At 61.6% G+C, this 13,001-nt stretch overlaps 1 protein-coding gene across 3 annotated transcripts; it reads left to right on the top strand.

Annotated features, from left to right (window-relative positions):
- Positions 1–2,916: 2,916 nt before the first annotated feature.
- PUS1 (pseudouridine synthase 1) lies at positions 2,917–12,496 on the top strand. Of its 3 annotated transcripts, none has more exons than XM_047101068.1 (6): positions 2,917–2,968; positions 3,308–3,539; positions 4,487–4,624; positions 8,161–8,263; positions 10,348–11,039; positions 12,240–12,496. In XM_047101068.1, the coding sequence occupies exons 2-6, from the start codon at positions 3,318–3,320 to the stop codon at positions 12,267–12,269; spliced, it is 1,185 nt and encodes a 394-aa protein (XP_046957024.1). In that variant the 5' UTR covers positions 2,917–2,968; positions 3,308–3,317; the 3' UTR covers positions 12,270–12,496. The 3 variants fall into 3 exon arrangements, with proteins under 3 accessions (XP_046957024.1, XP_046957025.1, XP_046957023.1); XM_047101069.1 differs by having other exon boundaries at positions 2,921–2,950; XM_047101067.1 differs by lacking the exon at positions 2,917–2,968 and adding an exon at positions 3,113–3,216.
- The last annotated feature ends 505 nt before the right edge of the window (positions 12,497–13,001 follow it).

Genomic DNA, 13,001 nt, shown 5'->3' with positions numbered 1-13,001 from the left:
GTGGGTGTGGCTGACGGTTGATTTGTCACCATCTCTAGTGTTGTCACACACCGCGTTCCGGGTGGCCTTCAGTAGCACAGGAGTCTGGCCCTGCATGTGCTGGCTGCTGGGCTTAGCCTGGGGCACAGACCCCCAGGGCTCAGGTGTACAGATGTGAGTTTGAGGCCGTGTCCATCCCCCGGGGCACCAGGGCCGCCTGTCCTCGTCCCTGAGGGGGTCCGGGAGGGGGTGCGGGTTGTGAGGGGAACCAGCGCTGGACTGCTCCCTCTCCAGCGCTCTGATTCCGCCCTGATTCCGGCCGTGCTGTGGTTGGTTGCTTTTCCTTTACGGCTGGTGACCTTCGGCATCATTTCATGTGCTCGATGGGCCGCTCTTAGGATTGCATTTTTAAAGCTACAGCTGTTCTTGTGACTTAAAAATACCTCATTACCGAAAAGGCTAACCGCAATAAGACATGAAAGCTTGTGGGGAGGTGGTGTCAGAGGCAGCAGAAGGTGGGGCCTGGAGGCCCGGGCCCGGAGGCTCCCTGCAGACCCCGCGGTGCTGGTGGGGAAGGGGGCGGGCTGGCAGGAGCCATCCGCTCTGTGGGGCTCCTGGTATGTTAGTAACAGGAAGGAACGCCCAGGGGATTAGGACAGTCATGGCATTTTGTTGCTAAATTAGACTTCAGAGTGCCCACACTCCCCACCAGCCCTCCCTCCGTTTCTCTGATTGTCCACACCTTGGGTGGGTGGGGGACATGTGGACCTACGAGGACACACGCCATCTCCCTGGGGCCATAGTACACGTTAGGGCCCACTTGCTGCCGTCCGTCTGTGGGTCGGACAGATGAACGATGATGTGTATCCACCATCGCGGCATCACACAGAGCAGCCTCACTGCCCCCTGACCCTCTGTTCTGCCCATTCCCTGCCCCCAGCCCCGGCAAACCGGGTCATTTCACTGCTGCCATAGTTTTGAGTTTTCTAGAATGTCCTAGAGTTGAAATCATATAGCCTGCAGCCTTTTCGGACTGGTTTCTTCCATTTAGTAATGCACGTTGAAAGTTTCTTCACGTCTTCATGGCTCACTTCCTTCTAGCTCTGAATGTTACTCCGTTGTCTGGATGGATCACTTTATCCAGCTCCAAGTTTTAGCAGTTATAGCTAAAACTGCTATAAACATCCCCTGTGCAAGAACCTGGTGGCAAGGGGCGGGCCCAGGAGGGCTCGTCCTGGGATGCAGCAACTCTGCGGGAAGGACTGGCTCCTTTCTGTCCTAGGACCTCACGTGTCCCTGCACGTTCCGGGCACATGCACAGGGGCCCTTGGCCAGGAGGACCAGGCTCAGGCTAGCCACCGGAGCTGGTGGGGTCCGAGGAGGGAGCCGGTATGGGGGTCTGCTCCCCACGCAGTGCACTGCAGGGAGCCTCTCACCTGACCTGTCACGGTGCGTACCTTCTGCCTGCTTCGCCCCTACCGGGACCCTTGGCCAGGCTCAAGGAAGGAACAGGTGCCTCCATCCTTCCCAGCCGATAGCCTGGCTGGGGGCGGGCGGGGAGGGGGGCTCCTCAGGGGCTGCACGGGGCACAGCCTGGGGGCTTGGGCCTGCCCCTGAGACAGACCTCCACCTGGTCTGGGTCTCTGTTCCAGCACTGAGAGCCCTTGGCTCACGTGTGGCAGGGAGGCCCAGCCTGCGGCCTCTGCATCCAGCCCTGCCGGGTCTCGGTTGGCTTAGTCCTGGACTCCTGTGGATGCCCTCCACCTGGGGCTGCACGGCCATCTCCTCGGTGGTGAGGGCCAGGGTGGGGCCTGTGCCCTCAGAGCTGCTAGAGCAGGGAGGGCGCATTCCCTGCAGAGGGCATCTGTGGGAGGAGGGTGGGGGTGCCCTCCGCAAAGACAGCCCAATGCTTCCTAAAGCTGCTGAGCCACCGAGTTCCCTACGTCACACATGACCGGGCCCTTCTGTCAGCCCTGGAACCTGGGGGCCCCTCTCTTCCCTCCTGCCGAGGGCGTGGGGGCTGTCCTGGGGGTTGTTCAGCACAGGTGAGCCATCCTCTGTCACCTGCATGAGTTCCTTCTCATCTTCACCTTTAAGCGTGGAGTGTGGTCCAGGAGAGACCCCTGCCAGCAACCACTAAGCCCCGCAAAACTACGGGGACGTGTGCATCCGGTTTCTTTCATTGCGGGCAGTGTTTTCAAGGTTCACTCACGTTGCGAGCGTGCGGCCGGTTCTTACGGTTCGCTTTGCACACGACACTTTTTACTTTGTGATGCCCTATTTATTTTGCCGATTGGTTGTTCCACTGTGCGTGCCCCCACTAGAACGGGAGCTTCACAGCTACTGAGCGCCTGGTCCTTCTCTTCGCTGACCCAGCGCAGGCGCTTCCTGCCGCCTCCCGAGCCCCCCGGACCAGAGATGAGGCACCTCCGCCACCGCCTCCAGCCCCCCCCGCCCCGTCCCCACAGGGCCCTACTCAAGGTTTCCCCGAGGACCGCGCTCCCTCCCCGACCCCCACGTATGCCCCAAGTGCTCCCAACTGTGCCAGAACCAGCCCTGGCGCAGAGCAAACGCCTGCTACCACGGATCCGGGAGACTTGCAAAGTCTGAGGAGGCGCTGGTCTGCGCACCAGGACTGCTGCTGCGAGCCTCTAGGCCAGGGGCTCAGCGGGGGCCCTCTGGGGTCCCCCTCGGGAACGCAGGGCCCGCGGCGCTGGCTCCCTAGGGCAGGGGTGCAACCGGGATCCGAGCGTCCGCGCCCGCCCTTCTGAGCACCTGTCGGCACCTGCAGGCTCCGAGGAGCCGCGCGCCGCGCTTCGCCCCGCCTCGCCCCGCCCTCGGGCCCTGCATCGCCCCGCCCCGGGCCTAAGCTCCGCCCGGGGGACTTTTGTCCGCGCCCGGTCGCCGTCCGCAGCGCCTTGCACTTCCGCCTTCGCCCACGTGGTCCGGCTCGGGCTCGTTCCGCCGCGCCGTGAGTGGGGCCGAGCGGGTGCGCGTCCTTCTGGTTCCAGCGAGAGTGGCCGCGGCCTCCCGCACTCCGGAGGGAGACCCGGCCGGGCGGGGCGGGAGGGTCGGGCGGGAAGGGCCGGGGAGGACCCGGGGGAGGGCCGGGGCCGGGCGCGCGCCCCCCGCCGCCCCCCGGTCGCGCATGGCGATCCGAGTCGTGCGGGCGGCGGCCGGGGCCGTGAGGAGAGCCTGCGGACCGTGCAGCCCGAGCCTGGGACCGCGTCTGCTCCGGTAATGACGGCGCGCTCGCCCGGGCCCGGTCTCCAGCCTGCGCCCCGCCGCGCGCGGCCGCGTCGCTCACGCCGTCCGTGTCTCTCTGCAGCTTGCCCCCCATGGCCGGGAACGTGGAGGCCCCCGCACCCGTGGGCGCCCGGCCGGAGCGCGACCCGAAGGCCCGGGGTGGCTGGCGGGGCGGGGCCAGGATCTGGGAGGAAACGGAGCAGCAGGCGAAGAAGCTCCGGAGCGCCTCGGACGCGGAGCAGCACAGGAAGCTGCCCAAGCGGAAGATCGTGCTGCTCATGGGCTATTCCGGGAAGGGCTACCACGGCATGCAGGTGTGCGGGGCCGCCGTGTGCCGGGGACAGGCAGGCAGGTCGGGTGAGTCCCCTTGGGCAGGATTTCGGTTGGAATCCAGGCGGCTCTGAGCCCTGCTCCGTCCCTGGGAGATGCCACGCTGGGGGGCTTTCACGGACCTCCCGGGCGTCCAAGGGGCCCCCTCTGCCGCTGACCATCGTGTGGCCACGGGCAAGCGACTGATTCAAGCTCTTCGTGCCCTTTTCTCATCCATAGGCGGGGGGGGGGGGGGGCGGCTGGAAGACTCGGTTGTCTTGTTTGTCGGATACATTGAGGGTCAGAGCCTGTGGGCAAGCAGAATTCTCTTTTCTGTGAGAATAGGAGGGCCACCTCCTTGATGTCACAGAGTCCTGCGGGCCCTGGAGTCTGGTTAGGGCAAGATCTGAGGGGCAGTATTACGGAGCTTCTCGAAGTCATGGGTGTCCTTTCTCAGCACGCATTAATACCAGGAGGTTGTTGTGCAGGCTGGTCGTGTGAACTGAAGGGTTGAGGAAAAGCCAAGGATTCCAAGTCCAGCCCTGGCTGGCAGTGTCCTGGGGTGCGCTTCTCCCTGTGTGTCCAGAGGCCTGCCTCCCTGTGGGGCTAAGACAGGGTGTCCCTCTGCACCCAGCCGCTGCAAACAGATGGGTCTCCAGCAGGAGAGGTGCTGGTTTCGGATCTGACCAGGTGGGAGGAAGCAGCGTCTCGGGTGATGCCTGCTGTTGGCTGTTTTCACCTGGCTGCCCGTGGTGGGGCGTTTCTAGAGACTGTGGGTACCCTCCGGTAACTGTCCTACCTGCCATGGGTGGGGAGTAACTGCGGTGTCCCTCCAGGGCCACAAGTGTGGACATAGCACACAGGCTCCCTGTGTGGAGCATCGCGGGCCCAGGGCTCCCACCTGTGGGCAGTGACTGAGTGAAAAAAACTGCTTTTCTATTCTTTTCTTCAGAGGAACGTTGGGTCCTCACAATTCAAGACCATCGAAGATGATTTGGTGTCTGCCCTGGTCCGGTCGGGCTGTATTCCTGAAAATCACGGTGAAGATATGAGGAAGATGTCGTTCCAGCGGTGTGCCCGCACCGACAAGGTAGGCACCGTCTCTGCGCCTCCCCCACAGGTTCGAGCAGCGCCTGAAGCTCCTGGACCGCGCTTGTCCTTGACTTCACAGCTTCGCGGCTCCCTTGTCAAGACTCACGGCTGTGAATGAGCGGTGCACAAACCAGACGCGCCGAATTGGAAGGAACTGAGAAGTTCTGGAGTGTTTCCAGTCCAGGTGTGGCTGGACCTCAGTGCTCCCTGCTGCCCACACTTGGTTTGCGTCCTTTCTGTTTGTGAATCCTCCTCCCTTGTCTCTGCGGGTGGCATGGTGGCCACAACGTCTGCCTTAGATACAGGCGTCTCAGGCTTGCCAATACCTGTGGGATTGTAACATCAGATTTTCTGAAAGGGGAGAGGAAACAGGTGAAACTGGTTTTAACGGTCGGTTTTATTTGAGTCCGTATTTCCAAGATAGCCTTCTTTCAACACGTGGTCAACATAAGTACAGTTAACACAGTTCCCATTGTGTGTGTGCGTGTGTGCGCATGTGTGTGCGTTTTGGCAGTGTGCTGGGTGCTCCGTGTTCATGGCTCATCACCACCACACTGGCCACATCTGGTGGACTGGGGAGCCTCGGTGGCCGTGGCCCGGTGCTGTCCACTCAGTCCCGAGATTGAGTCCCACTCTGTTGTCTCATTGGCTCACGTGTCTGTCGTGGGCTCGGTCACGGCTGGCATGGCAGCTGTGCTGGGTGGTCTTGTCCTGTCGTGGGACTGGCCTGGGCAGGAGCTCCCTAAGGAGACTGGAGGGGTGCAGGGCGGGTGGGTAGGGCAGAGGGCACAGACCCCAAGCTCTTTGCTGGTAGACGTGAGACGCATAGTGTGCACCAAGCCTTTTGCCCCTGCTCCGAGACCCTGGCCCTGAGATGCCTCTGTGGCTGCCTGAGGTCACCGCGGGTCTGACACAGACACGGGTAGCTTGGGGTCCTGAGCTGCTGAATAACGCCCCCCAGGGTCCCGAGGTACCCGGATCCCCCGGGCTTGTGCGTCAGGCTGGCGGGACCCTGGAACTGGTGCCGTTGTACAGACGGGAAAACGGAAATGGGGCCGCACGTTCGTTTCTTGTAGGTGATGCGGAAACATTTCAGGGTCCTGGACTCCCTTATGGTTTTCCTCTTCTTTTTAACTTTTGCACTTAGGGTTCTCTGGTTGTTTTCAAGGCAGAAAACAGCAGATATTTGCTTGAGCTGACAAAGAGCATCTCAGAGCGTGGTGCTCAATTTCCACTGTTACTAGAGACTGCTTTGTCCGGGTGTGTTTCCTCTTACAATTTGGAGAGCCTGAAGAAACCAAACTTCTGATACTAACATCCCAACGCTCGTGCCTCCGGCCCCTGGGATGAATAAATGACGACAACTTGTTGGTTTCTATTTCAGATTTTTATTTTTTTATAGTTTTAAAAATACTTATTTGTCTTGAGAGCGCGCAAGCAGAGGAGGGGCAGAGAGAGAGAGAATCCCAGGCAGGGTCCGCACTGTCAGCACAGAGGCCGATGCGGGGCTCCATCCCAGAAACCCTGAGATCCTGAACTGACTTGAAATCAAGAGTCGGACGTTTAACCAACCGAGCCATCCAGGCGCCCCTGATTTCAGATATTTAAATAAGTACCTTCGTTGAGACACAATTCACTGCTCACAGTTTGGCTACTCAGAGTGTGCGATTCAGTGGACTCGTGCGTTTGCACAGTGGTGCAGACACCCCTGCAGCTGCTGTCAGGATACTCATCTCCCTGGAAAGGAGCCCACACCCCTTGGCAGTCTCTCCCGCCCCAGCAGTGCGTCCAGAAGGTTCTCATGTCAGCATGTGACTGATACGGAAATGTAACAGTGCGATCTGTTTTCATTCCCTTTTTTTTGTTTGTTTGTTTACTCTGGACTCCTGTCCACTTCCCTGTCCCTGCAAGAGAGCACATGGGGAGGGGCAGAAAGAGGAGACACAGGATCCCAAGCAGGCTCCCCGCTAATGGCGAGAGTCCAGTGTGGGGCCCGAACTCACAAACCGTGAGGTCATGACCTGAGCCAAAGTCAGACGCTTGATCACCTGAGCCACCCAGGCACCCCTCGTTCCCGTCCTTTTTTTTTCCTTAAGACTTTATTTTATTGTAAGATTTTATTTTGAAGCAACCTCTACCTCTAATCTGGGGCTCGAACTCCCGAACCCAAGATCATGAGTCCCACGCGATTCCAGCTGAGCCAACCGGGTGCCCCTCCTTTTGTCCCCCCCGTTTGCTTGCTTGCTTGCTTGCTTGATTTATTTAAAATTTTTTTAATGTTTTTTTTCGAGAGAGAAAGCGAGAGAGCGCATGAGCGGGGGAGGGGCAGTGAGAGAGAGGGAGACAGAATCAGAAGCAGGCTCTGGGTTCTGAGCCGTCAGCACAGAGCCCGACACGGGGCTCGAACTCCTGAACCTTGAGATCATGACCTGAGCTGAAGTCGGACGCTTAACCAACCGAACCACCCAGGCGCCCCCAGTTTCCCGCTTTAAACAGAACCTTTGGAGAGTGAGTTGCGGACATTGTTCACCCTGAAATCCAGCGCCCCGGGCACCGCCTCAGTGTACCTGTCGCTCCTGAGAACCCAACACTTACAGGATACCACTACCCGCCTGCATCGGTTTTGTTCCTGATCCGGCACCTAAACCCGGGTCCGTGCCCGGCCTGGCCTTTGAGCTCCCTTTCACCTAAAATGCCTCCTGCACCTTCCTGATGTGATGGCGTTTTGATGAATGTCCTCAATCCGGATTTGTCCGATTGTTCTCGTGGCTCAATTCGGATAAAGGTTCTGGACAGGAACGTTACACTTGTTAGAGTTGGTTCCTTCGCGTGTGTTAAGCCTTTTTGGAAAACGTGATGGGTCCACGGGTGCACGCAGCAGCGTGCGGCAAAGCGGGTGGTGCTGGAGTGGACGCCTGGGTGTCTGCACTCGGGTGAGCACCCCAGAGCCCGCCCGCCCCCCAGGAGCACTCCTGTCCACTTCCCTGTCCCTGCAAGTTCTGCCGCGTTGACTCTCAGTACAGCTTTTCGGTGAAAGTGCAGCATCGGGGGGGGGGAGGGGGGGTTGCACATCTGCATCCAGTCATCTCTGCAGCCGGCACCCCTTCCCTGTCCAGTCGGTACCCCCCTGCGCCTTGGTGTGCCACGCCGCCCTCCCCGTGGGGAGGGGACACGGGAAGTGCCCTGTGGTGAGGCGAGGGGGCAGATGGCGTGTGCGTGTGCCGGAGCGTGAGCCCCCCGCCCCCGCCACGTGCCCGAGCGAGGGTGCCCGCAGGTGCCTGGAGCAGGTTGGCGGATCTTCCTAGCTTTGCCTCGAGGTCTCCCGACTAAATCGTATCTTCTTCTTCCCCTAGTTTAGGGTCCCATCCGAGGGGGACCGTGTTTCCTACTTGCCTGACGCGGTGCGGGTTTTGTGGGGATTGGAACTCGTTCGCACCGTTTGGGCAGCTGTGCTGCCGGCCCCTTGGTGGGTGCAGCGTCCTTTCCAAAACCGCAGCTTCCGGCCGGCGCCTGACCCCTCTGCTTCCTTTGCAGGGCGTGTCCGCGGCGGGCCAGGTCGTGTCCCTGAAGGTGTGGCTGATCGATGACATTTTGGAGAAGATCAACGGCCACCTTCCACCTCACATTCGGATACTGGGTGAGCGCTGCGCGTGCGGGGCCCTGACGTTTCACCAGGCTTCCCTGTCCTCCTGAAGGCCAGCTGCGCAGACAGACCTGGAACGACCCTTCACGTGCTGCTGCACATGCCTCGCTTTAACCAAACGCTGGACGTGCAAGTCCAGGTTCGGGAAAGTTACAACGGGCGATTATTCCCTTTCATGACAAGCCCGGTGGGGATTTTTAGTCTGATTCTCTGCTCTTCGGTGGCCTGCACGCGCAGTTCACGTTCGCCCTGGTGCTGCGATGGTTGGCATAGAACTCGCCGTCTGTTTCTCTTTGTCGTGTCTGTTCTGGGTTCCCCTTTTTTTCTGTTTCTTCTTCTGGACTGCCATTTTTCGTAATTCCATTTAATTAACGATCATCTTGGCTGCCCCGTTCGCTGTAACTTGACGTGGTTCTTCAGTGGTTGCTTTGGGGCTGAGAGCGGCAGTTGTCAGACTCTGTGGACGGCCGGGGCCGCGTGGCCCCGGGACCTCGCTCTCGGCCGCACGCACTCCCTGACTGTACCCGCCCTACCTCCCCTGCCGGCTCCCAGGCCAAGCGGCCGTGGTGTCGTCTGTGTTCAAGCCTGCCTTGCCGCTTCCCCTCAGCCCACTTGTCGTGGAGCCCGAAAACCACAGCGGCGTGGCCCTGTCCCTTCCCTGGGCTTGGCGCCAATGGGCGTGTATGGCTCCGCCCGGACGTGCCGGCCGCCCTGCGCGCAGCCGGCTAAATGACCGGCGAGTCGAGGTACAATTGCCGAATGACCAGCGGCAGGTTTAAGTATACAGTTGGGAGGTTTTGACGTACCTCACGTCTGCGGAACCTTCTCGGGTGAGACCCGCCCCCCACTGCCGCTCTGCTCCCTGTCGCTGTGGGGTTCTGTCTGTGGAATCAGGCAGCACGCCTGGGGCGTGGGCGTGGGCGAGCTCGAGTCTCTTGGGCAAAGCCTCCACGAGCTGTGGCACAAACCAGACTCTGGGCGAATGAGGCGGCCAGCACCCGTCGATTGCCGAGCCCGCGTGTGCTAGCGAAGCGGGGCCCTTGTTTGTCATGGGGGGCGGGCGCTCCGCCCCCCAGGAGACGCTCCTGCGGGTGGCGCCTCGTGGAGCCCATCCTCGCCAGGCCTCCCGAGGCCTCGAACAGCACGCTTCCGTGGGAGGCTCTGCGGCGCCTTCCACAGATGGGCCCGTTTCGCTAAAACAAACACCGCGTCCCGTCGGTCAGCTCAGCGGTCAGCGCTCCCTGCGTGGCATCACACACGGGGCAGCCCTGTGCACAGTGCAGCTTGGCGATGCTCGGTGTGGACGACCGTGAATTTGTAACTCAAATTCCCCCCGGAGTGGGGCACCTGGGTGTCTCAGTTGGTTGAGTGTCCGACTTCCACTCGGGTCATGACCTCACGGTTCATGGGTTCAAGCCCCAGAGCATCAGGCTCTGCGGGCAGCTCGGAGCCTGGAGCCTGCTTCGGATTCTGGGCCTCCCTCTCTCTCTGCCCCTCCCCCGCTCACGCTCTGTCTCTTTGTCTCTCAAAAATAATAAATAAACGTTAAAAGAAAACCTCCCCCCGAGCAGATACAACAGCCACGCGGACACGACCAAGAACGCGCTGGCTCCCCCACGGGACAGGTGTCTCCCACAGACCTGCCCTCTTCGTCTTCAGGGGCTGCCCACTGCTTCACCCCACGATTGTTCCAGAGCATCCTGGATCCGTTTTTCTGTGGCTGGGCTTTCTAAGTTTTCTCTGTTTGTTTGTTTGTTTGTTTGTTTTTGCTGTTAAACGTGCTGCTGCCTCGGTGTCTTCGCACAGAACCAACCGCTCGTAAGGGGAGGTTTCGGGTCACGCCACGCTTCCCATCCGCAGTGTTGTGCGTCCTGTGGAGATGAGCCCCCTGCATCTTGACGAGCCCTGGGTTTTAACACATGCCTGTGCTTTTGATGAGTGTGCGTGTGCGTGTGCGTGCGTGGCTGTGAGGTTGCACGCTGGGCGGGTGCAGGCTTGTGCGCGGAAGTCGGGCCGTGTGCGGTCCAGACGCTTGTCGGCGGGAAGTGTGGTCCTCATTTGCCCCTTCTCCCCTCAAGGACTGAAGAGGGTCACGGGCGGCTTCAACTCCAAGAACAAGTGTGACGCCAGGACCTACCTGTACATGCTGCCCACGTTCGCCTTCGCCCACAAGGACCACGACGTGCAGGACGAGAGCTACCGGCTGAGCGCGGACACGCTGCGGCGGGTGAACGCGCTCCTCGCCTGCTACAAGGGCACGCACAACTTCCACAACTTCACCTCGCAGAAGGGGCCCCGGGAGGCCAGCGCTCGGCGCTACATCCTGGACATGTTCTGCGAGGAGCCTTTCGTGCGGGAGGGCATGGAGTTCGCGGTGATCAAGGTGAAGGGCCAGAGCTTCATGACGCACCAGATCAGGAAGATGGTCGGCCTGGTGGTGGCCGTGATCAAGGGCTACGCCCCCGAGAGCCTGCTGGAACGCAGCTGGGGCGAGGCGAAGGTGGACGTGCCCAAGGCGCCGGGGCTCGGCCTGGTCCTGGAGCGCGTGCACTTCGACAAGTACAACCAGCGCTTTGGCAACGACGGGCTGCATGAGCCGCTGGACTGGACCCAGGAGGAGGCGGGGGTCGCGGCGTTCAAGGAGCAGCACATCTACCCCACCATCATCAGCACCGAGCGCCAGGAGCGGTCCATGGCCCGGTGGCTGGGCACCCTGCCTGTGCATGACTTCGACGCCACCGCCCACGCGGCAGCCGGCCTGGGCGCCAAGGTGGGGTGGGGACCAGGGGCTGGAGGCGGGGGCCCCGGGGCCGCCACAGGCCTTCCCTTTCGGGAGCTCGGCCGAGCTTCTAGCCTGCTCTGCACCGGTGTCCCTGTGTCCATCATGCGGACAAGCAAGCTGAGCCCCAGGGGGGGGTCACGGGGTCACACCACTGCAGACCAGCAGAGCCGGGGCGTTGGAATGGGTGGCTGGTGACCCCAAAATGTTGCTTGGTGTCCGCTCCCCGCTCTGTGCTTAGTGACCTTGGACGAAGGCTGTGCTTGGTGGCTGGCCTTCCCGTTGGTGAGAGGGAGGTGTCAGGGTGAGCCCTGCTGGGTCCTCAGCACGTGTCTGTTGTCACGCCCGCTCCCGAATGTCCCACCCGCAAGATCCTGCCGGAGCCATGGCTCCGGGGCGGCTCAGCCCTGCCAGCTGCATTTAGGAGGGGGCGTCTGTTCAGGCCCTGGAGCTAGTGGGTCTGCGGCCGTAGGTCTCTCCCCTGCGGGGGGAGGGGTCCTGAGCCGGTGTTCTCGGGCCGTCATCTAGGCGTCCACAGAAACACTGCTACCTGCACGCCTGGGGTTGTAAACCGGTGCACGCGGGTGACGTAGGCGAGGCGAGTGGGCCAGGTGTGGAAAAGCAGGTGTGCAGGTGGGGTCATAAGTGGCAGCGGTGTCTGCGCGGCGATGGGGATCGGTGGACGCTGGCCGGCAGGAGCGCCCCTGTTCCGTCTCCCCGCCACCAGAGAGCGCCACTTCGGGTGGGGGGCGGTGGGCCATCTCCGGGAGAGGGCCACGTTGTGCGGGAGGGTCATGTGAGGAGGGGCGGGGAGGGCCACGTCGGGAGAGTCCCGAGTTTTTCCAAGAGAAAGTGGCATTCTGGAATTTTAAGTGAAAATTGCCACTCTAATTTGGCAGGGGGTGGGGGTGGGGAAGGAGGCGGCGCATGCGCAGATCTGATGGGGGCGGTGCTGGGCCGCCCTCTGCGCGCCATTGCTGGAACCACCTTTGGCTGCTGGCTGGCTGGACACCTTGAGAGAGACCTTCCGCCTCCCGTCCCTTGTTCCCCTGGGTCCCCCGCCCCCCGGGCAGGCAGGCGAGGACACGCGTTGGCGCTCCTCCCGACAGGGCGGGCGGGGGGAGGGGCCCTGGTGTGGCGCGTCCCCACGGACCGCCCCGCCCCACCCCCACTTTTGCTCTTGTTCCGCAGGCACCCAGCCCCCTGGGAGACAGCGACTGAGGCGGCGCCGGCCCACGGGTGCAGGGCCGTCCTCGCCGACGCAGGGAGCCGCGCCGCGGCCCCGCAGCCTCAGGGTCCCGAGACCTGCGTCGGGTTGGGTTCCGTCGCCGGCAGGACCTGTCGCGACTCTGTTTCCAGCTCGTGCAGTAACCGCTCACACCTCAGCACGGAAAGACACTATTTTTTTAAAGAAGCAGTTTTCTTATTAAATAAGTACAGACTTTGCCTAAGGCACCCCTTGTTTTACGTTTCTATGTGTTTGGCGTCCGGAGAGGAAGGCAGTGCCGCGTGCTGTAAAGGGACAGAGTATGACGCTGGCAAGCGGAGCCCGGACCCGCGCCGGGCCCTTGGGACGGAGCTGGGCAGTGCGGCGGCGCCAGAGAAGCCGGGCAGGTGGCCCTGACCCCGGAGCCGCCCACCTGGCCTCTGCACACGGCCTCCACCCGGTCACGTCCACCCCAGTGCTGCCCACGCTCCTGCTGGGGGGACTGGGACAGAAGAGGGACAGGGCGGCCCCTCCAGGAGTGTTCCTGGCAAAAGGCCCACCAGTAGCCTTTTCTCTTGTTGGTCAAGAGCGCGTCACGCAGGCTGGTCTAACCGCGAGGGACACTGGGGGATGCATTTTACCCAGCGGTGTGCAACATGGCACGGAACACAAGTGACCTGTTAGCAAGAAGAGGGGGATCAGGTGACGGGTGGGCAATTGGCAAGTCTGGAACAGTTCGTGTGGTG

This window comes from Lynx rufus, unplaced genomic scaffold (genome assembly GCF_022079265.1).
Source record: "Lynx rufus isolate CCGP_SWC_20201006 ecotype Redwood Valley unplaced genomic scaffold, mLynRuf1.p SCAF_55, whole genome shotgun sequence".
NCBI classification, from domain to species: domain Eukaryota; kingdom Metazoa; phylum Chordata; class Mammalia; order Carnivora; family Felidae; genus Lynx; species Lynx rufus.
This window is presented reverse-complemented; position numbering and strand designations above follow the sequence as displayed.